At 38.8% G+C, this 26,469-nt stretch overlaps 1 protein-coding gene and 1 long non-coding RNA gene across 3 annotated transcripts in view; one reads left to right on the top strand and one right to left on the bottom strand.

The window, feature by feature from the left end:
• Positions 1–26,469, top strand: part of UTP20 (UTP20 small subunit processome component) — a 91,431-nt gene that overhangs the window by 18,902 nt on the left and 46,060 nt on the right. For both annotated transcript variants that reach the window (XM_045779984.2, XM_045779983.2), the window contains exons 13-27: positions 644–796; positions 941–1,029; positions 2,335–2,440; positions 4,149–4,299; positions 4,952–5,014; positions 5,784–5,942; positions 7,030–7,106; positions 9,863–9,942; positions 10,177–10,417; positions 14,284–14,469; positions 18,625–18,715; positions 19,718–19,803; positions 20,372–20,497; positions 23,776–23,942; positions 25,885–26,093. In XM_045779984.2, the coding sequence (XP_045635940.2) occupies positions 644–796; positions 941–1,029; positions 2,335–2,440; positions 4,149–4,299; positions 4,952–5,014; positions 5,784–5,942; positions 7,030–7,106; positions 9,863–9,942; positions 10,177–10,417; positions 14,284–14,469; positions 18,625–18,715; positions 19,718–19,803; positions 20,372–20,497; positions 23,776–23,942; positions 25,885–26,093 (1,984 nt within the window). The remainder of the gene's footprint in view (positions 1–643; positions 797–940; positions 1,030–2,334; positions 2,441–4,148; positions 4,300–4,951; positions 5,015–5,783; positions 5,943–7,029; positions 7,107–9,862; positions 9,943–10,176; positions 10,418–14,283; positions 14,470–18,624; positions 18,716–19,717; positions 19,804–20,371; positions 20,498–23,775; positions 23,943–25,884; positions 26,094–26,469) is intronic.
• Positions 16,803–26,469, bottom strand: part of LOC123780832 (uncharacterized) — a 39,721-nt gene continuing 30,054 nt past the window's right edge. The window contains exons 4-5 of the long non-coding RNA XR_006776530.2: positions 21,950–22,076; positions 16,803–17,739 (exon numbers count right to left, since the gene is read on the bottom strand). This is a non-coding gene — a long non-coding RNA (uncharacterized LOC123780832). The remainder of the gene's footprint in view (positions 17,740–21,949; positions 22,077–26,469) is intronic.

Raw genomic sequence — 26,469 nt, 5'->3', positions numbered from 1 at the left:
CAACTGAACTGAGGTGTGGTTCATTGCCAAAAGGAAAAAGAGGCAAACAAGAAAAATGCCAAAGTAACTGATAGCTAAGGCCAAATGTCATGTTAGAAAATGTCATCGAGTAAACAAATTTTATGAGATTAAAGAAGCAGAGGAAGTTACTTCTAAATCATAATCACTTTGGTGACATTTGTCAAGTTCACCACTATGTGCAACATCATTCTACATTTGTAAAGTGGTAAAATTTGTGTCAAAAAGGAAAGAGGGAATAGAGGAAGTCCTTTCATTATAATAAATTACATCTCCAGTTTTTAAAAATGTGTCCATCAGCAGAATGGACAGAAAAGAAGTAATCTGAATGAATCAGAAAATTCAGAAATAATACATAAAACTAGAAGAGACTTGCTTTAAGTTAGGAAGCAAATTAAAATAGAAAATAGAAGAAAGTAGAACCAAAGGCATCGAAAAATCTTCTCACTGAAAATCAGTAAATGACTCGTATTTGTTTTGTTATTTATATTCAACCACCACCACCAATTCCCTCCTCCCCACAAATCTTCCACGTGTGGAAAGGAACCAGTTTCAAACTTCAGAAGGCAAGAGCGATTATGTTCTCTCCTCTTTTAAACATTTTTTTTTCCCTCTCTTCCTTCAGATCCTATTTAAGGCAGAAGAAGATGAGATCCAAGGGAGGAAAAGAACAGATCCCAGTATTGGAGCACCTCTTATCTATAATTCAGTTACCCCCAAATAAAGATACTTACCTTTCACAATCTTGGGCAGCCCTCGTCGTGTTACCTCATATTAGGTGAGAAAATAAACTATGGTTAATTTTGAAAAAGATACTTAGCATGCTCATTTAAACATTTATTAGCCCGTTCTTGCTATTCCCTGAAAAAGCCATTAAATGCCAGTTTGAACTTTTCCCTTTGTCTCCTGACTTCTTGGACAGACCTCTTGAGAAAGAGACGGTGATACCACTAGTCACGTGCTTAATAGAGTCACTGTTCCTGAATGTCAACCGAGGCAGCTTTGGAAAAGGTCAGTTACAATCCCCATTTGTTTTCTTCTCTTCTTTTCTGGCACACCCAAAGTGACTGTAAACACATGGAATACTAGAGAATAGTGCTAACATTGTGCTCTGACACAACCCCCTCTATGGTAAATACAGAAAAAAGAGGATAAGGTGGAGGTGTTGACTTGTGCCTCATAATGTGGTGACCAGATGAGCGCGGCTTGAGCACAAGCTGAATCAGAAGACGGAGTGTCAGAGGGCACCATGGTATCTAAGACCCCTCGTGTTCAAGCCCTAGCTTGTGTCTTGTTCTCTATCTCCCACGCACACTCTGTATACACACACCGTCTACTCCAGGCGCTTCCATTTGCTTACCCTGAGCAAGATACTAGCCTGCCCTGCCCCAAACACCCTTTCCTGTTGTACACTTGAACATCTCCCCTCACCAGCCTGAAAACAGCAATCTGAAAGTAGGTATTTTGTTTCATTCTAGTTCAGTATTTCTTTTCTAACATTATGTGTAGTAGTTGTTCATTCATTGAGGTATTACCGCGCCAGGTTCTCTGTTGGACACATTAGAGAACAAAGTAGACTCACCACAGTTCAAGTGCTCAGGAGCCACATGCGGCTAGCGGCTACCACATTGGACTGCAGCTGCATATTGGCACAAGTACAGAACATTTCTATCATTGCAGAAAGTTGTATTGGGCAGAACTTTTCTAGTATTTAGAGCAGGGGTTGGCAAAATTTTTATGTAAAGGACCAGATAGTAAATATTTTAGGTTTCCATATTCAGTTTTTGTGGCGTATTCTTTATTGTTTGCTTGTTTGTTGTTTCAAACAACCTTTTAAAAATGTAAAAAACATTCCTAGCTTGCAGGCCATATAAAAAAACAGGCTACATACAAATCTGATTTGTGGACCAAAGTTTGCCAGCCTCTGGTCTAAGATTAAATGAATGTCTAATTTAAAAAAATAATTTAATAGCTTTTGAAAAGTACAGTGCATCTCCTTAAAAATTCTCATTTGGGTAATGCCAGTGAGTGGGACCATCGAACTTCTTCCTCATCTTAATTAATGAAACATACATTTTATTCACTATTTTTGAGTATATTTTTCTCTTAAGAAAGCTAAAATACAAGACTTGGGAACTTCTCTTTTCAGTTCCTTCCTGTTATATTCTGACATTTGACAGATGATTCTTTGGGAGGCACAAATTCACTTTAATTTAAGAACTTCTATAAATAGCAAGTATTAGATAAATGGGATGCCTGGTAGTTACTGTGTCAGAGGAATACGTTATATAGTTTCTCCTGTTTTTCTGCCCTTAGGAAACTTATTTGTTCTCTGTCAAGCTGTAAATACTCTACTAAGTTTGGAAGAATCTTCCGAACTTCTTCATTTGGTTCCTGTGGAACGTGTGAAAAATTTAGTATTGTAAGTAAATATACCTCCCATTTATTTAATCACTAGCAAAATATAAAAGCTTCTGTTTTTGTGAAATCTTGGGCATAATGAAAGTCCTTGTTTTGTTCTACTTTATACCTAAGTTGTATTCATATTAGAAATTTATTTATTTGAAATTTATTTATTTGAATCCTTAAAGTAAGTACATTTTTTATACAGTCTTTAAATGTAGATTCATCTTTGTAGAGAGGTATTTTCCCATGTGTGTAAACTAGTGTTGTAGGTTGTTCCCAGCCCGAACATTGCACCGTATTGACCTTCTAGAACTTCCTGAGTGATTCCAACGTACGTATTTCTGCTACACTCATTCTGTCTCGGCTTGACATCACCATTTCAGTGATCACTTTCCTGTGGTCCCTTCACTACATACCAACACAATCCAGTTTTGTTTTTGTTTTTGTAAGTTGGTATCAGCCAGCTCCCGACTTTGGTAGTAGCACTGGGCTGTTACCCGGAAGCCGTTTTCTACTCAGCTCAGCACCCTTCCTAAAGGTCACATCTTTTGAAAACCTGGTAAAGTAGTTGACTTCTTTTTCTAGAGTCTAATCCATTTTAGTCTCATGCTTTTTAAAACAGATTCATTTCCTTCATTCAGTAAGTATTCCTTTGTTTTTCTCATGTACTAGGCCCTTTTCTAGGCACTAGGGAGACACCGTCAGTGAATGAGACACACAAAATACCCTGCCTTCATGGGGCTACCATTCTAGCAGGAAGAAACACGGAGCAAAATAAATAAGTAAAATGTATAGCACATTAGACAGTGGTAAGAACATTAAAGCAGAGTCAGGATAAGAAGAGTCTGGAGGGGCACCTGGGTGGCACAGCGGTTAAACGTCTGCCTTCGGCTCAGGGTGTGATCCCGGCGTTGTGGGATCGAGCCCCACGTCAGGCTCTTCTGCTATGAGCCTGCTTCTTCCTCTCCCACTCCCCCTGCTTGTGTTCCCTCTCTTGATGGCTGTCTCTATCTCTGTCGAATAAATAAATAAAATCTTTAAAAAAAAAAAAAAAGAGTCTGGAGGTTGGGGACAGCAACAGTTTGAAATAGGGAAGGCCTCGCCAAGAAGGAGACGTTTGAGCAGAAGCACAGAAGCAGCAAGGGAGTAAATCATGAGGGGATGTGGGATCTGGGGCTCTCTGCGCTCCTGACCTGGGGAGACCTGAGTGTCACTGCTGTAGGGGATGCCCGGCGAGGAGCCGTTGTGGAACTTTTCTCTTGATTGCAGCACCAAGCCCACTTCCAGCAGGTGTATTCCTTGCATGTAGCTAAAACTGTGGGTTCTGAGCAATGGCTTCGTTGGCTTGTGTGAGGCCATCTCAGCCATCTCAAATCCTCCTTGAAATATGTCCTGATAAGAATAAGTAAATGGAGGCATATTAGCTTAGGGCAGATGCCACAGCTTCTGTGCTCTTTCTCTGAGAAAACATCCTTCTGCAGCTCCCACAGAGACAGGATGTATGTGCATGCTTCCACCCAGCTGTATGCTGTCCTTGAGCACATTACTCACTGTTGCAAGGCCTCAGATTCTTTATCTCTAAAACGATGCTAAATGTCCGCATAAAACTTTTCCCTGGTCCCTTTCACAGTTTCTTCACCAGTTGTAATTTTCTGTAGTTTCTATTATAGTCTAAACCCTCGACCATATGGTGCAGGTTGGGTCTAAGAAATATCTTGTTGCAGAACATTTCCTTTGGAGCCATCTGTGCTGCTGTTGGCCGATCTCTATTATCAGAGATTATCATTATGTGGCTGCAAAGGGCCACTTTCTGAGGAAGCTTTAATGGAACTATTTCCCAAGTTGCAAGCAAACATTTCGACTGGTATATCCAAGGTAATGGCATTTCGTGATGTGTTCTCAGGCTCTCATCTTTTGATTCTGTGTGTATTGCCCGTGGTTGTTAGAGCGCCTGAATCAGACAGTGCTGCTGTGCGACGATTTCTCTTTAAAGCAGTGATTCCTAAACACTGACCTGCAAACTGATTGCCGCAGGATTAATTGGGGAGCTTAATAAAAGTACAAGTTCTGGGTCCTCACTAGCCAGAATTCTGACTCAGTAGGGCTGAAACTGAAAAATCTGCAGTTTTTTAAAGTCCTCTAGGTGATTCTGCTGTTTGGTCAGGTGTGCAGAAATACCTAAATACATTGGATATGAATAAAAATCACTAATTGTAACAGAATTGTAAACTTAATCAGATTCTTTGCACGTATTTACAGAGATGCTTATAGTGTCATAGTTGAAAGAAAAACATGGTTCTGTGGGCAGCTTTATCTTCTCGGTCTCGTCTGGTCATTAAATTGTTCCGTGTACTATTTGAATAAGGTGTTGGTTGGTGTCTAATATGAAATAAGGGATAGAATAACTTATATCTCTCTGACCAGTGGTATATTTTCCTTAATTCTATAGAATCAGATCTCACTGGCTATAAATCAGTTTCTTATGTGTAAACTTTGGAATTTGAAACATGCCTTTTACTTCCTCTAGATTCGGCTTTTGACAATAAGGATCCTAAACCATTTTGAGGTTCGACTTCCAGAACTCATGGAGGTATTTTAACTGTTAATTTGGATAACTCTTTAAAAATGTAATTCATTTTTATATTTCCAAAGTGACACGTGTGCAGAACATTCACTGTTGTATAAATGTCTATCTTAAAAACTGAAATTTTTGTTGTAATTCTTACTCCTGCCCACACTGAAAATTCACAGGTAATTGATGAATATTCTGTCAGATTTTTTGTATCCACATGTACAGTGTAAACAAATGGCATCCTGGATGTTTTGCCATATCAGCACCTGGAGGCTTACCTCGTTTCTTTTGAAGTTTGAACGGTATACCACAGTTTAAAATACCTTACATAACCAGCTCTCTGTTGATAGATGCTTAGGTGGGTTGTTTGTAGTTTTTCAGCATTTCCAGTAAAGGATAGTGAACATCCTTATGCTGATATCTTTGAATAGGGAAATAGTTCCATAATGCAAATTACTGCTTCTAAAAGTAGAATTGTAGAGTGGAAGTATATGTATATATATATTTATTTATTTTAACAAATGTGGCCAATCGATTCTAGTCATTTTGACAATTAGTTTCCTGTTTTTTACTTGTCATGTCTATGCTAAATATTAATCCTTAATTATCTACCAAAAAGTAAATGCTATGAGGAAAAATGAATCATTTACCCAAAAAAGTGTTGCCTATTTAATTTAAAACATTAACCTAGCCCAGTTTTTCTTTTTTAGAATTTTGGCCACATTTCATGGTCTTTTTGGGAAATTAAAGTACTGATCTGCCTCCTTGGTTTTCTCCATTCACTCAGGATGATGGGCTCTCAGAGCGTCAGTCGGCCTTCGCCATATTACGCCAGGCAGAACTTGTCCCAGCAACTGTGAGCGATTACAGAGAGAAGCTGCTTCATTTGAGAAAACTAAGACATGATGTGGTGCAGTCTGCAGTCCCTGATGGGCCGTTACAGGAGGTATAAAACAGTGTCCATTAAGTTTTTTAAACTTAATTTGTGCTTTATGATCTGTTTTGCTGGCTTTTGAAAAGAGAAATATATCAAGTAGTTAAAAAAAATTTTTTTAAGCTAGATAAATCTCCAGTTTTCTTAAATGCTTTGAATTAAATGGCTCTGCCCGCTCTTTCAACAGTGGAAACAATTTACTGTCCTCCGTTCTCCTGAACAGGTGCATAATATGTGAAGGTAGGTAGGAAGTAGCAACAGGAGCACTCAACATCAAGTTTAAAACTTGGTATTCTTCTCCAGATTTGTTCACTACCTCAGGATGTCAGGCCTCTACCTTTGGTATTGGGGAATTTTCATCCATGACCCTTGAGGATGGATCACAGATCACTTTGGGAGGAAGGCCAAGTGGAGGCATTCCCTTTAGATCTGTTTGAGATCTACTGTCCTGTTGGAGATATTACTGTCCTGTGTTATGTTTCAGTTTGAAAAAGGGCTCTGCTGCTAAAATAGTAACAAACGCCTCACCCCCAAATATTATTAGAACTACTATTCTGTATGATGCCTCCCTAGCATGTGGGGATGTGAGTAATAATGACGGTTGTTCTCAAGGCGACTGAGGAAACTTGAGACCCTCTGAACTGAATGCCTTTAATACCTAGTTTTGAAAACTCAGCCATCTGCTTGCAAAGCCCCAGCTGCCATTCACAGTGTACTGTCTTGGGTTCTTTGGTATCTGTGCTTTACTGCTTACTGCTGAAGTTTTATCCTACACGGTGACAGTAAGAGCAGTGTTTGGTAGGTGGAAATTTAATCATGAGTCAAGTCTTGTTGATTCAAATACTGTACCCTCTGTGAACATCTGGAGTGAGTTTGAGTACGTTTGCGTTAGTGATTCTTCTCTATTAAATAGCGAGTGACATTTTGGGGAGAGTTGGAAAATTATTATACCCTGAATTTTGGATTGATACCTACAACTTGTTCCTTAAAGCACACGCTTCTTTCCAACCTCCAGTTATCTGAGTTGGGATATTTGTATTTTTCGGTGTTCTGTTGTAGTTTACTACCCATTTACTAAACTCACCTCCTATCATCGCAGGTGCCACTTCGTTATTTATTAGGCATGTTATATGTTAACTTCAGTGCTCTCTGGGATCCCGTCATTGAACTCATAAGGTAAGCATGGGTTAAATGGATGAAGCCATTATGTTTTTAACTACTGCAGAGTGATCAGGCCACTATTATACTCTTTCTAGGTATGATTTAAATGAATGGGTGTATATAGTATCTGTAGCTCCAATTCTTTTTGGGACAAAGTAAAGAAAAAATAAACATCATTTATTCTCTCTAATGCTAAGTTTTTCAACAGTTCGATTGTTCCGTGTATGTTTGTGCAGTAAAATAACTGGAGGACTTTCCCTTTTTACTTTATATGATGCATCTGTATTGTTGAATTTTTTTTTACAGTGACAAGATATTGTATAATAAGTGCAAGATTTTATTTTTTATATATTGAGTCAGTGAGCCACACTTTAGTTTAAAAATAAGGACTTTTTAAAACCCTAGTTGTCTAGTGTTCAAAATTCCCTTAGCTCTAAAAAGGACCTTAATAGTCATATAGAAAATACATATATTGTGCCTCATATGTAGTCTGTCTTTTTGCAGACATTTGTCTTCAGATGGTCTACTCTGGCTTTTTGTCAGATTAGAAATATATCATGTGTGGCTTCTCAGAACCCTAACCAAGTTTAAAGGACAAAAGTAGAATAAACAAATCTCTTTCCAATTTATTACCAATTTGTCTACCTTTTACTGCCTTTGAGAACCATCAAACCGTTACGCTGAAAACAAGGCCTTCCTAACATCAGCTTCATAATTTTGTTTATTGTGCTTAAGGAAGAATCTGATATATGTGTTACCAATAGCCCACTATCAAAAATGTTGGTTTCTCAGCTACTGAATGCCTTAAATGGTTCTCCATGGCTGGTAGGCTGTCTCCCTGCTGGGTACATCTATCTGGAAACTGGTTTATTTGTCACGTAAAGTCAGCAACATATATAGTTCATGTCTTGCATAACAGTTATCACCTTTGCCTAACAATCTGTATTTTGCCCAGGGACATCCCTGTGGTCAGAGGCAGTGATGCCTAGGAACTGGAGAATGAACTTTGCTAAGAAGTCCTTTAATCTGGACTGACACGGGCCTCAGAATGTATGAAAAGTAGCCAGGAAAAAGGGAGGCTGGAGTCCAGCCTGTGTTACTATGGAGACTGTCTTCAGGTCGCTGCTCAGTAGAGCTATTGGCTAAGACCTGCTTAAGAGTCTCTACTGGCCCCTCATCTGTTCAGGAACACACATACATACTACATACACACACACACACACACACACACACACACACACACACACACACACACAGTTAATCGCAACCTGCCATAGCAATTAAAAGGGTGTTGGGCTGTGGCATTATTAATTAAAGATGATATCCAATCTCCAAATGTAAAAAAAAAAAACCTCTTGGCCCTCACCTGTGTCCCTGGCCAGGTGCTCTGTGCTGATCAGGAAGGGCCAGACCTGCTCCTTCAAACCCCATAGTCTGGATCCCCAAGAGCTAGGCAAAGGCCTTCTCATGCTCCCATCTGGGTGCTGCTGAATGTTGACCCCCTACTTGGAGTCCATGTGGTCATACGCAGGCCTAGAGGTGACCAGTAAAATATTGGAACAGAAAAACAAAATCTTACTCTTGGAAAATTAATGGCAGAAAGAATATAAACATTTTGAGACTATTGTTGCTAAGATACCAGATTATATAAACACTTACATGATTCATCTCTTCAAATTCTGAAAGGTATGTTTCATGTAGTTTTTATTTTGCCTTTTTGTTAACAATAAATATATTTTAATTTGGTGGAGGAAAAACTAACACAACGTTAGCTTTGAACAAACAGAGTTTTCTCTCAAGTCCTCTCCTTTCTTTACTGTGCTATATACCTCATACCTGTTACCCTGTTCCCATTATTGTGCCTTTAAAAATAGTCTTTTTATAGAGATCTGCTTAGGTTTTTAAAAATATCCTGTAGTATTTTATGACTATAAAAATAATTCCTCCTCAGAAAATTAAAAATAGAAATACCAAATGATTCAGTAATTCCACTACTGGGAATTTACCAAAGAAAACAAAAACACTAGTTCAAAAAGATATATGTTTACTGCAGCATTATTTACAATAGCCAAGATATGGAAGCAGCCTAAGTGTCCATCAGTAAATGAATGGATGAGAAAGATGTGGTGTGTATATACTATGGAATTTAACACAGCCATGGAAAAGGGTGAGATCATGCCATTTGAGATAATGTGGGTGGACCTGGAGGGTATTATGCTAAGTGAAATAAGTCAGACTGAGAAAGATAAATATCATATTATTCCACTTGTAAATGGAATCTTAAAAGAATAAACAAAAAGCAGAATCAGACCTACAAATAGAACAAACTTATGGTTGCCAGAGGAGAGGGGACGGAAGGGTTGGGCAAAATGGGTGAAGGGGAACGGGAGATACGGGCTTCCAGTGGTGGAATGAGGAAGTCATGGGAGGCAGAGCATAAGGAATAGTCAGTGATACTGTAATAGCGATGTAATGGGGCAGATGACAATACGTTTGTGGTGAGCATAGCATAATATAATAAACTTGTCAAGTCACTAAGTTGTGCACCTGAAACTAATATTGTGTCAACTGTACTCAAATTAATTAATAATAGTAATTCCTGCTCAGTGCAGGCATTTGAAAAATATGAAGAAGTACAAATGTTGTTTAAGCCCTATATTCAGGGATAACCTATTTAAATTTTAGTTATGTCCTTTTACTTTCTTTTTCCTATAAGAGATCTTTTAGAAAGGATTGTACCACATATTTTGTTTTGTGATCTTTTCTCTTAGTTCTCACGCACATGAAATGGAAAATAAGCAATTTTGGAAAGTTTACTATGAGCACCTAGAAAAGGCAGCTGTACACGCTGGTATGTAAGGGGAAGTGAAGGGGAGACTGGGAAGAAAGAGGTTGTTTATTTAATTTTTTACTGCTTTATTGCACATGAATGGGGAAACAAATGAGAAATGAATTATCTTGATAACCTTTGGATATAGTTTATTGTTTCCTCATATATTAGAGAAGGAAACGCCCTCACTTGAGGAAACACATAGGACAAATGTTAACATTTCTCTAGTGGTTCTGACGACTTTTTTCCTTGCAGAAAAAGAGCTGCAAAATGATGTCAGAGACGAGAAGTCCATTGGAGATGAAAGTTGGGAGCAGACTCAGGAAGGAGATGTTGGAGCTCTTTATCATGAACAGTTAGCATTGAAAACTGACTGTCGGGAAAGACTGGACCACACAAACTTTCGTTTTTTGCTCTGGCGAGCTCTGGCAAAATTCCCAGAGAGGGTAGAGCCACGGTCCAGGGAGCTCTCCCCACTTTTCTTGAGATTTATCAAGTAAGTATTCCTTTCTAGGAATGTCCCCAATAGGATGTGAGGAAGAGAAGATGCAAAGTCTTAAGCTCCCAAGTAGCCTGAGTGTTTTTATATGTCAGTCACGTTTTCAAATCATGGGCATATCTGTATAGCACTGGCTTTCTCAGACAACAACTAGTTTTTGTCACCACTTAATTTTACATGAGTCAGAATCTCACCAGCCTATAAATGATGTTAATAAAAATTCCAGGTCAAATTAAAAAATCTAAAAATTCCAGGTTACAAAATAAGAAAGGCCATGTTGAATTTGATCAACATACAAAGCCCTTGTTGTTTCTTGCCCTGTTGTTTGTTGTTTTATTTCCTGCCTGGGGCTTTATTTTCCAGTAACCCAAGCCCAGCCACTCTCTTGTGAGCCTCCTGATATTTCCCAGGATTCTGAGGGAATGTACTATCAAAGAATGACAAGAACTTTCTGGAGCATTGTTTTGTGACTAGAAAGGCTGTGTGAGAGTTGGATTACTTTAAAACTAAAGATAAGGGATGTGAGGTACAGAACAGTACCAATCATTCAATAAAAAGTATGTTTTCCAGTAGTATTTCGTTATATGGGAAAATGCTGTAGGTGTGTAGGTTAAGCAGGCTACAAACCACAACATGCTTGGTTTCAAGGAACAGCCGGGAAGTCTCAGTGACTGCAGCAGTGACTCTAGGAGAAAGTAGTTGGAAATGAGGGCAAAAACTTAATAGGAGACCAAATTGCATTGGGCCTGTAAGTGATAGTAAAGGACTTTGGCTTTTTCTATTAGTGAAATGGAAAGATGGAAAGCCATTAGAAGGTTTAAACAGAGGGATGGCATGACTTAAATTTTCTTGGGGATTTTTCTGTCATGTCGAGAATAGACTGTAAGTTGGCCAGAGCAGAGACCAGTTTCATAGATTATTGAAGTCCAGGCAAGAAACGGTGGTGACTTGACCAAGGTGCCAAGGTATTAGTTGTACCTGTACATAGTACAGCTGATGAGAGGTGGTTGAATTCTGGATATTCTTGGATTTCAATTCAGTAAAAGATATTTTTGAAGGGTTGCAACCAGATCAGCCTGTGGGGTTTGGTCAGCCAACAGATCAGATGCATGGATGTTAGGGGGCAGAGAGGTAGTCCAGGAGGTCATGTGAAAGGGAAGAATTGGGGATGTCTCTAAGGTTCTGATCTGAGCGACTGGAAGAAGAGAGTCACCACTTAGTGAGATTAGGAGGATTGCAGAGGTTTGCAGATTTGTGGGGAAGATCAGGAATTCATTTTTAGATGTGTTCAGTTTGGGATACTGAACAGACATCTAAGTAGGGGTGTTAAGTAGGCAGTTGAATTTGGAGTTTAAAGCTCAAGGGAAAGGTTTGACCTAAAGATTATAAATTTGAGGATCATCAGTATACAGATGATTTTTTAAATTAGCAGACCAGGAATGAGGCCACACCTAACGCAAATGTAGAGAGAGAAGACTTCCCAGGACTGAGAGTGATACTTAGAGGCTGGAGACAAGGAACAGCAAAGGAAGCCAGGAACGAGTGACAGAGGAAGAGCCAAGACCGCGTAGTATCCCAGGAGCCAAGTGAAGAAAGTATTTCAAAGAGGGAGTAATCAGTTGGATCAGGCTATCTGAGGCATCAGTCAGATGAAGCACAAGGCTTGACCATTGGCTCTAGAAGTAACCTTAACAAGAGTCGTTTTGGTTAACCTGGTAGGGATGAAAGCTTAAAATGAGCTTAAAAGGAAATGAAGAAGAAAAATGAAAATAGCAAGTATGCATAGTTCTTGTAAAAAAGAAGCTGACAGGTGGAGGGAGATGTGGGAGCAGAGAGAGCTGCTGTTGCTAGGTTTCTATTTAAGATTGAAACAGCGTATATCTGCATAATGCTGGTGTGAATGATCCAGAAGGGAGGGAAAATTCGTAATGCAAGTGAGGGAATAGAATTGCTGGAGTCATGTCTTTGAACAACTAAGGGAAGATAGGATCCAATGGATAAGTAGAAAAGTTTACATGAGTAATTCATTCTGGCAAAGGTTAAAAGCGAAGATTCAGGCAGGTGAGTAGATACCATGGTGGAAGAGTAATGATTTTTTTCGCCTAACTCTTCAGGCTTTAATTTACTGACAGAATGAAAACAGTGATACTTCCTTGCCTTGTTTTGAAGATCATATAAAATAATGTTTATCAGTTGTTTTGTGAAGTGCAAAGAGCTATACGTATGAAAGCTAGGACTAATGGTGTTAATACGAAATAAATTTCTTACCATGTTAAGTTTCCAAATTTTTCTCCAAAGAAAGAAGGAGATTACAAATGGATTACTAGAGATGGAGAGAGGAGGCTGTAAAAAGAAGTGGTTTCTGAGTTTAAGAAGACTTAGAGACTACAGATGGACAATTTTTTTTAAAGATACACAATTTTAAAAAATATTTAAAATTAGTTGGCAGTGATTACCTGTAGCAAGTACTTTTATAGGTGATCCAAACTAATGGAAAACTCAAATGGCATCTTTAATTCCAACTTCAAAATGTATTATGGGCTTTTTATTTTATTTTTTGACTAGAAATTTGTATTTCTGAATATGTCTCAAACAATTCAGTATTAGAATTCATTTATGAATCCCTCGTAACCATTCTTTGAGAGAACAAAACTGGAAGCAGGAATGACTAACAATGACAATAATTTCCTGATAATAGATAACATCTAATGAGTACTTGCTGTGTGCTAGGAATACTCTTGTAAGCGTTCTGTGTGAGCTGTTGCATAATAAACATGAGTGAACGTGCTGCACATGGAGAAAAGGTTTAAAGAAATCATGGCCTCTTGGCCAGTTGAGTGTTGAGAGTATAGTCGGGATGTCGTTAAGTAGGTGATGGTGTGGTTTGTAACTGACACAGCAGCTTTGCTCATTTTATTCACTCATCCATTTTTAATGTGCTAAGTGCTAGATCCTGCTGGGTGAGAATTCAAAGTTGAATATGGTGTAGCATCCCAGCTCCCCAGGTGTCGTTCAGTGTATTAACCTGGCGTTTAACATGTATTAGCCTGGGGTTTCTTCCATGTGCTGGTAGGGTGCTGTCCTCAAACATGTCATTTTATCAGTATATTTTCGAGTGCAGACTTTAAAGTCTGTCTGATCAGTTTCCTTACATCCATAGCCCAGTGCCGTGCACCAAACAGACAACAAATGAATAACTGTTGGATGCATGAATTAAGTGACACAAAACCAGTGCACTATATGACAGCCTTCAAGATGATATTAGTTACTTACAACAGTGGGCAATTAAAGGGATGGAATTAAATAAATGTGAATACCAGTTGCACAAGCTTACTTTAAAGAGACTGATTTTCATTGCCTGGACATTCAGTTTGAGTCCGTGTCATGTTGTGACTGCCCCCCAAAGCAACGGAGTTGACAGTTCCATCTGTCTTACCAGACCACGTCCAGACGACTGAATTTCGTTGCAGCCCTGTATTTGCAAAAGAACATTGGCAAAGTAGAATGTGTCTGGCGGAAAGTGACCAGCATGCTCTTAATGCTGTGCTCTCATTAATTATTTAATATCATCCAAGCCTACACTGCTTCCCCCAGTCATGGTTCCAGAAACAGGGAGACTGAGTTCAACTCATTCCAAAGGGGACTTTTCAAATACTTTCAACAGTGGCATTTTAAAAGCATAACTGCGGTTAGTGGTAGATTTGTCAAATAGGGTACTTAAGCAGGGCTGAATAACGAATAATGTGAGGAGGCTTGGCTAAGGTGCCGCTGATGACTCCTCAGCGTGGCGCTGAACCGTGACCATGCATCCGTCAGTCGCAGACAGAGTGAGGACATGTCGGCTTCATCTGTTTCCACTGCAGCAATGAGTATTACCCCGCAGACCTGCAGGTCGCTCCGACTCAGGACCTGCGAAGGAAAGCCAAAGGGGACGCAGCTGAGGAGGTAGAAGAGGAGCCTGCTGCTGGAGACGCTGAAGAGCTGGAGGAAGAGGCAGCGCCCGTGGACGAGCCCTCGCAGAGGAAAAAGACAAGAAGAGCTGCAGCAAAGTAAGTTCCACGTTGCTGAAAGATCACAGATCCAGGCTTCCAGGAGAAATGCCTCGGGGATTTTCTTTTACAGCCCAGACAACTTCCTGTGTTCAGAGGTTTTTGGTTGCTTGCTTGTTACTACTTATTTTTTCTTATTTAGTCTCAGACTGTTAGAATTGGGGGGACTTCGGGGGTTATCTAGTCATAAGTCCTTTTTACGGGTAGAGCACTGGGCCTGGGTGGTTGAACGCTCTTCGCCCTTTGCCCTTCGCTTTCACGGCACCAGGTGTTAGGTCTGTGTGTTAGGGACCACGTAATGGAACATCTCTTCTCTTATAAACAAACACATCAGCACTTTTACTTTGCCTTTTGATTTCTTGCCTGGTTGCCTTTTTTTTTTTTCCCCATGCTTTTACATCCTCTTTCCTGTTCTGTGGGTTGTTCATTTACCTAAATTGTTAGGAAACCTTAGAAAAAGTAGAAGTGGGGGCGCCTGGGTGGCACAGCAGTTAAGCGTCTGCCTTCGGCTCAGGGCGTGATCCCGGCGTTATGGGATCGAGCCCCCCATCAGGTTCCTCTGCTATGAGCCTGCTTCTTCCTCTCCCACTCCCCCCACTTGTGTTCCCTCTCTCACTGGCTATCTCTATCTCTGTTGAATAAATAAATAAAATCTTTAAAAAAAAAAGAAAAAGTAGAAGTGATCAGGCTTTCAGAAGTTCATGCAGCTTACTTGAAGACTGAATTGGGGCAACAAGGATCCAGTGTGTTGGTGCTACCATGTTATTTTAAAACTTTAGATCGTGATCTGATACGCCCCTTTGTTGAGTCTTCCCACAAGCCGTTTATTGGTTCATCCATTCAGCAGCTATGTTGAGTGCCTTCTGCCAAATGTTGGGCTGTAAAGAAGGGTACTTAGCCTCCACTACGCAGGAAGCCCGGTCGAATTTTTTTTATAGAAGTATTTTTAAAGGAGTTCTAGGACACGACAAATACAAAAACAACAAAAAAACAAGGCGTTATAGGAACATACTGAAAAATGACTGAATTCTACCACAAGGAGAAGACTGGTACAAAGGAGAGGGCCCCACTCAAGCTGAAAGATGAACGTTGGCCAGGCAGCTGGGGCAGGGAAGGACTCTGCCAGCCCTATGGAGATAGTGTGTAAGGCACAGGGGCAAGAAAGACCATGGCCGTGCATCCTGAAACTGTAGTTCCTTCTCTGTTTCTACCTGACCGATCTCTCAGCTTTCTGTCCCATACTACTCCCTCTCAAAGACTGATGTTTTCTTCTTCATGTCCTCAGCAAATAGCTAGCAAAAGATTAGTCTTTGTCTTTGGTGAATAAATGAATAAGCTATTTATCCAGTCATGCCTCTTTGTTTCTTACCCCTGGACCTTTGCTGTGTCCTCCCCTCTTTCTGCTGTGTCCTTGACTCATTTCTGCCAACTGAAATTCTACTCATACTTCCAGAAACAGTTCCTGTGCTACTTCTTCACTATAGCTTTTCCTGTCTTCTAAACTCAAAGTTCTCTTAACTCAGCTTCGGACTTTCAGAAGAGCCATCCATGCCTCTATCATGGTGCCTCTCCTTGCCTTGGATAGTAGTTAATTTTTTATAAATCTGCCATGTAAGTCAGAAAGGGTAAGGTCCACGTCTTAGTTTTTTTGCCTTCTCTAGCCAAAGTTAGAATGTTGCTAACATACACCATTGAAAATGTGAGTAAGTTGGTAATCACGTTCCTAGTGCCACCTCAGTATATTCATAATCCCAAGTTTATGATCCTGCATGGAACATGCTTCTCACTGGCAATTATTTATTGAAAACATGTAAATTGGCTCCTGTTTTCTTTGGTTTTTTGTTTTTTGTTTTTAAATAGGCTCCACACTGGCCATAGAGCCCAGTGTGGGGCTTGAACTCACAACCCTGCGATCAAGATCTGAGCTGTGATCGCGAGTCAGGTGCTTAACCGACTGAGCCACCGAAGCGCCCCTTTCTTTGGCTCTTTAAGCCTACATGGCTCATAAAAATATAATAAATGTTAGGGGGAAGGAATGGATGTTTCAAAAGAAAGTTTTTAAAGTTTATCTGTAAAACTGCAAGGACTCAGTGATAAGTATGTGGGGACATTGTATCAGTCAGAGCTCTCCAGAGAAGCAGACCAATAGGATGAAGGAGTGTGTGTGTGTGTGTGTGTGTGTGTGTGTGTGTGTGTGTTGTATAAACAGGTATATTTTGAGGAATTGGCTCACGTGATTATGGGAGCCAGCAGGTCCAGAATTTATAGGGCAAGATAGCAGGCCAGAAAATTAGGCAGGATTCAATGCTGTAGTCTTGAGTCCAGAACCCACAGACTAGGATTTCTATGTCACGGTCTTGTGGCAGAATTCCTGCTTCTCTGGGAGACACCAGTTTTTGCTCTTCAGACCTCATGGATGAGGCCAATCCACATTATTGAGGGTAATCCCCTTTATTTAAAGTCAACTGATTATAAATGTGAACATCTACAAAATACTTTCATTGCAGCACATAGATTAGTATTTCATTACATGTAATTTAATGTTATAATTAAATAGTCTAATTTAGACAGGTTGACACGTAGGACTAACCATCACAGGCATTTAAGCTAAACGTAAGCAGAAGTACTACCTTACCCCCATTTCTCTATCATATGTAAGAAGGTCATAACTTCCAGATTATTTTCTATTAACCAGTAGGACTTTTACAGTTTTACATTTTTTTTTGCCCAGGAGCAGCGAAGTGCATTGTTTACTAAACTCTTAGGAGCAGAGGCCCTACAACTCTTGTTTTTTCGTTCAATCCTTACACAAAGTCCAGGAGATCTTGTCTTTGTCAAGATAAGGAAAATGAGACTCTGAAGTGTTCAGTCACTTCCCACAAAGTCAGTACCACATGCAGCTTGGTTTGTCTCTCTTCACTTCTCCCTGCTTTCGTTCTTGAGATAGGCAAATAAAATCTCTCCAAATTGTATCCATTTATTCATTCAGGGTTTTTTTAATAATTCTCAGTTATACACAGAGAGAGAACAGTTTGTTTCCCAAGTGTTTTTAAAGCTTCCTGGAGCCTATGGATTAAGAAGTCGAGCGAGTAACTGTAGTAGGAGCTCTCTTCTCAACCTCGTGCAGTGGGTGATATCATTGGCTTGGAGTCGCATCTCCGTATTTAACTTTAAACCACAGAGTGTTGTTCTTTCTTCTTCCTTCTTGGTAAGCAAGAGCTGTGGTTATCCAAATACGGACCTCTGTTTCCTGACATCAGTGTTTATGTCCTATGAAAATAAGGAAGAATATATTTTACCACTTTCCTGTCTACTGCATAGAAACTAGACGAGGAATCATTCCAAAAATTATCTGTGTTCAGCTTTGCAAATATATCACTGTTTTGATTACTTTCTTCCTGTGTCTGGTTTAATTTAAACCATTCTAAGCACATCCTGAATGATTTTCTGGAGTGAGGGAGCCTGGATTTCAGGGGAAGACCTGCCTGAGATTTAGAATTTCTGGAGAATAATATCTGAAATGCAAATAATTAAAACTTACTTGTATAATTAACAGTGCAGCTGTAGTCAGGGTGTTTGGCATACTTGTCAGAAAGGCTAAAATTGGTGGGTACTACCATCTTAAGGAAATCTCTGGGGATGGGGTGCCCAGGTGGCTCAGTCAGTTAAGCATCTGGCTTCAGTTCAGGTCATGATCTTGGGGTCCTGGGATTAAGCCCCACATTGGGCTCCCTGCTCAGCAGAGTCTGCTTCTCCCTCTCCCTCTGCCCTTCCTCCCCGACTTATGCTCTCTCTCATGCTTTCTCTCTCTCTCTCAAATAAATACATAAATAAAATCTTCAAAAACAGAAAATAAAGACAGAAAAGTAAATTATGAAAACCTCTGGGGGCACCTGAGTGGCTCAGTTGGGTGAGCGTCCCCAACTCTTCGTTTCAGCACAGGTCATGATCTCAGAGATATCAGGGCTTGTGAGATCGAGCCCTACAATGGGCTCCACGCTGGGCGTCGTGCCTGCTTGGGATTCTCTCTCTTCCTCTCCCTGTGTGTACCCCCCCTCCACAGGCATGTATCCTCTCTCTCTAAAAAGAAAAAAAGAAAATCTCTGTTGTTTAATTCTGTATTACCCTATGATTTTTGGGTTTTGTTTTTTTTAGGCAGTTAATTGCTCATTTGCAAGTTTTCTCTAAGTTTTCAAATCCACGAGCCTTATATCTGGAATCCAAATTATATGAGCTGTATCTTCAGGTAAGTAAAATGAATTCTTGCCACTGCAATTCTTTATGACTTTTCTCTGTTGTTTACTTTACCAAAATAACTTAGGTTTTTAATAATTGTTGATGAATAGGGCCCATGTCTATATTTTAAGTACGGTGTTTTAAAAATTAATAATTATTTTCTGTGCCCTGAGAAACAGTTTTAGACTATATTAATACTGTTACTTTTAAAGACATTTTGGGTGACTAAACATTGATTAGCTGTATTAACAGTGGGGGTTGTGCCAAAAAAAGGTGGCTACTTTTCATTTCTAGGTAAGGTAGCCTTATGGAGTCCTGGGATTTCAGGATCTGTTACACTGAGTGAAAGCTGATAGTTGGAGTAGGAATCTGTTACAGTCACAATACAGAATCTTCAGTTACAGAAAAGATTGCAGAAAAAATTTAATGTCAGAAGCAGAGTAAGCATTGGATCTAAGCCATCTGGGGAAAAAAATTTCCTTTTTTCATTTGGATGTTTTTTAGGTGGAGCTTACATGATTTCAGCAGAATTTATCCTCATTCTGCCTGTAATTCAGATACAGTTTGTTTATAAAGCCAGAGCTCAAAACTTCAGGAAGCAAAATTCTTAACTAACTGGTCTGAGAGGCTCTGTGCCAGGTCTTCTTTCCTGGCATCTCACTGACTGCCATTACTTTCACAGCGTTGTGGGAACTTTCCCTCATCACGGGGCCAACCCAGCTGGTCTAAACCCAAATTTGTGAAGGGATTTGGCCTTGACCAAAAGACTGGAGGGGCTGGCATGTGGGATTCAAGGGCCAGAGTTTTGTTTCCACTTAGTTCATTGCACGTATTCTATTCATGCTATACCTCCAGGAAAGTGTAAGGCTGTTGTCAGCCATCAGCTTTAACCCACATCTAAAAATTTAGGTTGTAAGAAATCTAATTTAGCAAATTAACACAAGTAAATAACTATACCATGGTATGTGTATGTGTAACTTCATTAATTTATTTTATAAAATATCATTCTTAGTTGTTGCTGCATCAAGATCAAATGGTGCAAAAAATAACCCTGGATTGTATAATGACATATAAACATCCACATATCCTCCCTTACAGGTAAGTTATTTGAAGCTAAAGAAATGCGCTTTCTTTGATGGGTTTTTATCTTTCTACCTCAGAGCCTTTTCTAAAATAATCTTGTGAAGGCCTAGAAATTTCCTTTTCTACTGTAATCATAATGCTGCTTTCTGGTAAGAAATGAAAACTGAAAGTGTATTTGTGTATTAAGAATGCTTCTCCATAGATATTAAGGTAGGAAAGAGACTATTAATTGATAAGTATGTGTTGAGAAGGTTATATCATTTCTTACTCCTTCAGTAATGTCAAAGTCTTGGTGATTACTTAGGAAATCATAATGATCACTCTCTGTGAGAACCAAAGAAAGCTTTTATATTCTCTTTTAAACAGCTGAATTATTGACTAAGTCTTAATTCCTCATAATCACTTTTACCTTTTAAAATTTGAAAAGCTGCCGTTTTGTGAAAATTTTCCTTTATGGATGTCAACCACAATATAGATATTCTGAATTCCTATTTCAGTTATACATATTACTGTGCTATATTGTATTTTTTAAAAGCACCATTGATTATTAAGTGATGATTTCTGTTGTATTCCATTTTTAAAGGGAAAACTTACAAAGATTGCTTGAAGACAGAAGCTTTAAGGAAGAAATAGTGCATTTTAGCATTTCTGAAGATAATACAGTAGTGAAAACAGCCCATCGAGCAGATCTGTTTCCTATTCTGATGAGGTATTTATACTGTTTAAAACTGATTTTTTTTAAAGTTGATCACAAAAACAACTATGAATATAGTATTATCATTCTTTCAGTGATTATAGTGGAGTATTTCATTTTTTACTTTATTTTGATTTTTTTTTAATCAGACATTTTAGGGAAGTCAAATTGTTATAGAAACTTATTTTAAAATATTTTGTCCCTAACATAAGGAAAGCTCTTGCCGTGGAGTTATTTTAATAATAATGTTAAAATTAAATTCTCTAGACACATGTTGTAATGAGCACTGGGTGTTGTACGCAGACAACGAATCATGGAACACTATATCAAAAACTAATGATGTACTGTATGGTGACTAACATAACGTAATAAGAAAAATTAGATCTTCTATTTCTCTAAGTTTTGTTATTGAGAAATAGTAAAAATAATTCATTGGGTATATAACTATGAGATATAAAAGCTATTGATTTTTGGTGTTATTTAACCATCTACATACAAACCTTTCTTATTAGTTTTAATTGTTTTTATTGGATTTTCTTGGTTGAAAAAGTAATAGTAACAGCCATCAAAGTGTTAGTCTCCTGTTTTAAAAAACCCTTTGAGGGGGCACCTAGGTGGCTCAGTCGGTTAAATTTCTGCCTTCGGCTCAGGTCATCATCCTGGGGTCCTGGGATCGAGTCCCCAGTAGGGCTCCCTGCTCAGCATGGAGTCTGCTTTTCCCTCTCCCTCTGCCCCTCCCCCCTGCTCTCTCTCCCTCTCTCTCTCTCTCAAATAAATAAAACCTTAAAAAAAAAAAAAAAGGAAAGGAAAAAAACTTTTGAGGTTCCATTTCACTGGGAATAAAGTAGAAAGTCCTTATTTTTCCTTTGAGGGCCCAGTATGACCTGGCTGCAGACTGCCTGCCCAGCCACACCAGCCATTCACCGTCCCCTCAGAGCCCACTTCCATGTCAGCGGGCCTGCTCGTCCCTGTGCTTGGAACACGTGACCACTAGCTCTTCTTCTTCACTCAGTTTTCTCTCAAATGTCATATTGTTAGGATGCCTTCCTGGATCACCTTGTGTAAAATCGCACCTTCCTCTAATCACTCGTTAGGCGCCTCCCTTGCTTTATTTTTCCTCACAATTGTCCGACATAGCCTCCTACTTATTACTTGTCTCCCTGCCAGAAGGTAGACTCCATGGCCTGTAGAAAATGTTAGTCAAATTAGTTTTGCCTTCTTTTATGATTAAAAAAACCTTCTTTTTTCTGTTTTTTAATTTACATATTACCTACACAGCATCGAAGAATTAATGGCGGTGGTAGTGTTTGTGGTCATTCCTGTCTTGCTACTGGATTTAACAGTAATGCTTCTAGAGCAGCCCTTCTTAAAATTTGGTCTGCTCCTTCTTGGCAGGGGCTGTCACTGAGATGCTTTCAGGGGGTCCACGAGGTTAAAACTTTTTTCATCATATTACTAAGACATTACCTTTTTCCACTGTACCAACATTTGTGCTGACAACACAAAAAACAACTGTGGGTAAAACTGCTGGTGTCTTAGCACTAATCGGGACATTGGCTCCAGCCTGGAGAAGTCATTCTTCATTGCCACACACCTGGAGTTTAAAAAAAAAGAGAAAAAGCTAGTTTCATTTAATGTTCTTGGTGAATCTTAAGTACTTGTCTTTGTATTGTTTCACACGACAAAGTGGGAAGTGTCTGTAAAGCCCTTCTGCTGAATACTGGTTGTCTCGTTGCATGGATGTTTTAGGAGTAGCTGACGCAGGTTACAGAATCATTCATGGCTAAAGATCCAATCAAAGTGTAAGATAGATGGATTTTAACATAACAGAGATCACAAAGCTTACTGATACCGTTTCAGATTCTGCACTGTGACCAGCCTTTAAGAAACTACCCTTTGTTGACGTCTGGTGTAGTATCGAAGTGGGATAGCCACAATGATCTCAAAGAATTACCTGAAGGCTTGCAAAATGTTTTTTCCTTTCTCCAACTGCATGTCTGTTTAAGGCTGGATTTTCTTCAGCTATAAGATACTGCAGTTGATTGAATGCAGAAGCAGATAGGAAAATCCAGTTATCTTCTAATAAGACAGTAAAGAGATGTGAAGAAAAAAAATGCCTCTAGACTCACTAATTTTTGGTGGGAAGAGATTTGGAAAATAAAGTTCTTTTTCATTAAAATTGTTATTTACATTAACTCATTTTCATTTCTACCAAGATAAATATCAGTAGATAAAACTTACATACACAAAAGCTCTTTGGGGACCTCAAAAATGTTTGAGTATAAAGGGTCCTAATATTGAAAAGTTTAAAAACGACTGTTGTTTCAATTTTGGATGTTAAAGCAATAACGTTTATTATAATTTAACATTTGTCATACTAATAAAGTAAGTCCTGTCACTAGGTTGTTTAGTGTTTTATCAGGAACGGATGTTGAATTTTATTAGAATGCCTGTTGAGCATGTATTTAAACAATTATATTAGCTTTTCCTATGAGCCATTGATCTATATCAATCCAATAGGCTTTACTAGTGATTCCTTCTTGCATTCCTGGGATAAGTCCTTATTTGGCTTTAATATTGTTTTAATGCAGCACTGGATACTGTATTTAGAAATGGGTTTTATGTTTATAAGCAAGATTGGTATATAATTTTAATTTTATTTTTGTTCCTCAACCCATCTCAATATCATAGTTATACCACTTTCATAAATGAGAAAGGACTGTTCCTTCTTTCTCTTAGCTATGAAACATTATAGCACGGGAATTCGTTTTCCATCGAAATTTTAAAAAAATTCATCTGAAAAACTATATGGGTTCTATGTTTACTCATGATTACCGTGCTATTCAGGTTTTCTTAAGTTCCTTTTGCTTATTTGTTTTGTTTTGCTTTCTTTTCCAGAAAGTTACCCATTTTATTGGCATCTTTCCAGTTTCCTTATTTTAGAGTTGTATTCACTTATTTCCTTTTAATCTATGTATTCTCATTTTCATCTTCATTTGGCTTGCCTATTTTACTGCTTTTTTCCTCCTACAAAGAACCACCTTTTGGCCTTTGTCTTTATTATTTCCTTCTTCCTGCTTCCCTCAGCCTTTTTTGTTTTTGAGGGTTTTTTTGGTTGTTTTTCTAAATTTTCTATGTTAAATATCTAATTTCTATTTTCATCCTTCCTTGTTTTATAATATAACCCTTTAAGTCTGTTGAATTGCTATTCTAGCCTCTTAGGAAAACAAAATGACTCGTATTATGTTTTAGGATTAATGTACGAACAAAATAATGTTCTTTTGACTTTTTAGAATTTTGTATGGCCGAATGAAGAATAAGACTGGCAGTAAAACTCAGGGGAAATCCGCTTCAGGCACCCGCATGTCCATTGTCCTGAGGTTCCTCGCTGGGACCCAACCAGAGGAGATCCAGATATTCTTAGACCTGCTGTTTGAACCTGTGAAGCACTTTAAGAACGGTAGCTCTCAACTTCCTGCTACTCTGAAAGTGTATTGTCTGCTGTAGACTTCAGATGTCTCTGGCTAGGTTTCCCATGCTCTTGGACATTTTTCTAATGAAATTGTTCCTCCCAGTCTTATTGGTGGCCTTTTGGCTGAAGTGTAGTCATTTTAAATTTTGATTGAATTAGGTGGAGCTCACAGTTGATCCTGGGGATTATCATCATCCATGGGTCAGAAGCCCCCAATTAGAAAATGTGTATTTTTGGGGGTGCCTGGCCGGCTCAGTCGGTGCAACATATGACTCTTGATCTTGAGGTTGTAAGTTTGAGGCCCACATTGGGTGTAGAGATCACTTAAAAAAAATAAAATAAGAAAGAAAAGAAAAGTGTATTTTTGTCGTTGTTGTGCATTTAGGCCATTTGAAAAATGGTACTTACCCAGCCAGATACAGTGAATAGGTTTCTCCTTAGAAACTTAGAGCATGCCGAGAAATTAATTTTAGTTGTCTTAGTATTTATTCATTCACTGAGTCATTCATCTGTTGAGTCATGACTTGTTGAATACCTCCTGTGCCCTGGATACTTTTGAAATAGGAAGTATATTGGGACGCCTTGGTGGCTCAGTTAAGCATCTGCCTTCACCTCAGGTCATGATCCCAGGGTCCTGGGATCAAGTCCCACATCGGACTCCTTCCTCAGCGGGGAGCCTGCTTCTCCCTCTGCCTGCTGCTCCCCCTGCTTGTACTCTCTCTCTCTCTGACAAATAAATAAATAAAATCTTAAAAAAAAAAGTATAGAAGTATATATGCTCTCAACCTCACCGTCTAAACGAAGTGAATATAATAGGGATATCCAATGAGCTGAAATGCTCTATGGTCTGTTCTCTGGTATGCAATGTTAGTAATTAATAATAATAATAGCTAACATTTATTGAGTGCTTACTCCATGCCGGACGTTATGATGGGTCCTTTTACGTTCAACTCAGTTGATCCTTAAAACAACCACTTGAGGTATCATTACTTGACTATTCCCATTTTACCAATGAGGAAACTGAGGCTTAGAGAGTTTACTGTTTTGCTTATGACCATTCAGATAGAAAATGGTAGAGCTATAGAATCTCTGCTCTCACCCCATAATCGCTTTGCTTTAGGCAACCACAGATATTTATTTGTATGGCAATGTGTTGCATGAAATCTTGTATTCATGAAATTTTTCTATGATAATGGATTCAGCTGTTAAAATGTTTTCGTTTAATATTGCCCTGCGAAGGAAGTTGGCTCTGATGAAGACAAAGGCTTTTGTTCAGTGAAACAGCTTCCATTGTAAGAGGATAGCTATAAATGATACTCTTTTTGGATAGGCCACTTAGGTGTATGAATAGCAAGCTCATGATTTCGTACCAGTTGGTTTGAAGAAAAGCTCAAGCAATAACAATTCAAGTCTTTTAAGTAAATTATGGAATCAATTCAGTGCCTGTTTATAAAGGACTATTGTTTTATTTATTCACCAGGGGTGGCAAGAGAAAACATCTGATCCTCAGCATTCAAGAAGCTTCTGATGTAGCAGGCAGGACATTTTCTATGAAACTGCTCATGTCAACATAGACAGTGGAAGCTGAGAGTGAGAAAAATGTATGGGAAGTTGCTAGGTGGAATAAAATACTGTTGGTAATTCAGGTTTAGGGAATAGTCTAAATAGAATGAGAATGGGGCTTAGAGACTTAGTTCTGGCACAAGTTTCTCCTTTATTCTCAGTTTCCTCATCCATAAAATGATAATACTAAAACCTACCATGCCTAGTTCATTGAATATTTGGTAAGAGAATCAGGAGAGAATACATTATCATCTATACATCACTGGAACAGTAGAAAATACGTTATCATTGAGGGAAATTGAAAAAAGGAAGCTATAATTAGAGAGTAACTAGTATTTCCTTTGACATGATGTCTCTATTTCACTAGGAGAATGCCATTCTGCAGTCATGCAAGCAGTAGAAGATTTGGATTTGTCTAAAGTTCTTCCTTTAGGTCGTCAGCATGGTATCTTAAATAGCCTTGAAATAGTGTTGAAGAACATCAGTCATCTGATCGGTGCCTACTTACCAAAGATTTTGCAGATGTTGCTGTGCATGACAGCGACGGCCTCACACATCCTTGACCAACGAGAAAAGGTGAGAGAGTTGCTTTCTTCTTGGGCTAAGAAGAGTCTGCGTTTTATTTGGGAAATTGGTTGGGACCTGAATATCTAGCAGTCTTCACTGTTTTAAATATTTACGTGTAGTTGGAGGATGCAAATTACAGGGGACCCTTGAACAACATGGGTTTAAACTATGTGGGTCCGCTTATAAATGGGATTTTTTTTTTTCCGATAAATACAGTGCAGCACCATAAATGTACTTTCTCTTCCTACTGATTTTCTTAATAACTTTTTCTCTAGCTGACCTTATTATAAAGTAAGAGTATAGCATATAATACATATAACGTACAGAGTATGTGTTCGTTGACTGTTTGTGGTATCAGTAAGGCTTCCAGTCAGCAGTAAGCTAT

The sequence above is a fragment of the Ursus americanus genome, chromosome 17, assembly GCF_024610735.1.
Source record: "Ursus americanus isolate L20-20 chromosome 17, mUrsAme1.1.p, whole genome shotgun sequence".
Classification (NCBI taxonomy): domain Eukaryota; kingdom Metazoa; phylum Chordata; class Mammalia; order Carnivora; family Ursidae; genus Ursus; species Ursus americanus.
This window is presented reverse-complemented; position numbering and strand designations above follow the sequence as displayed.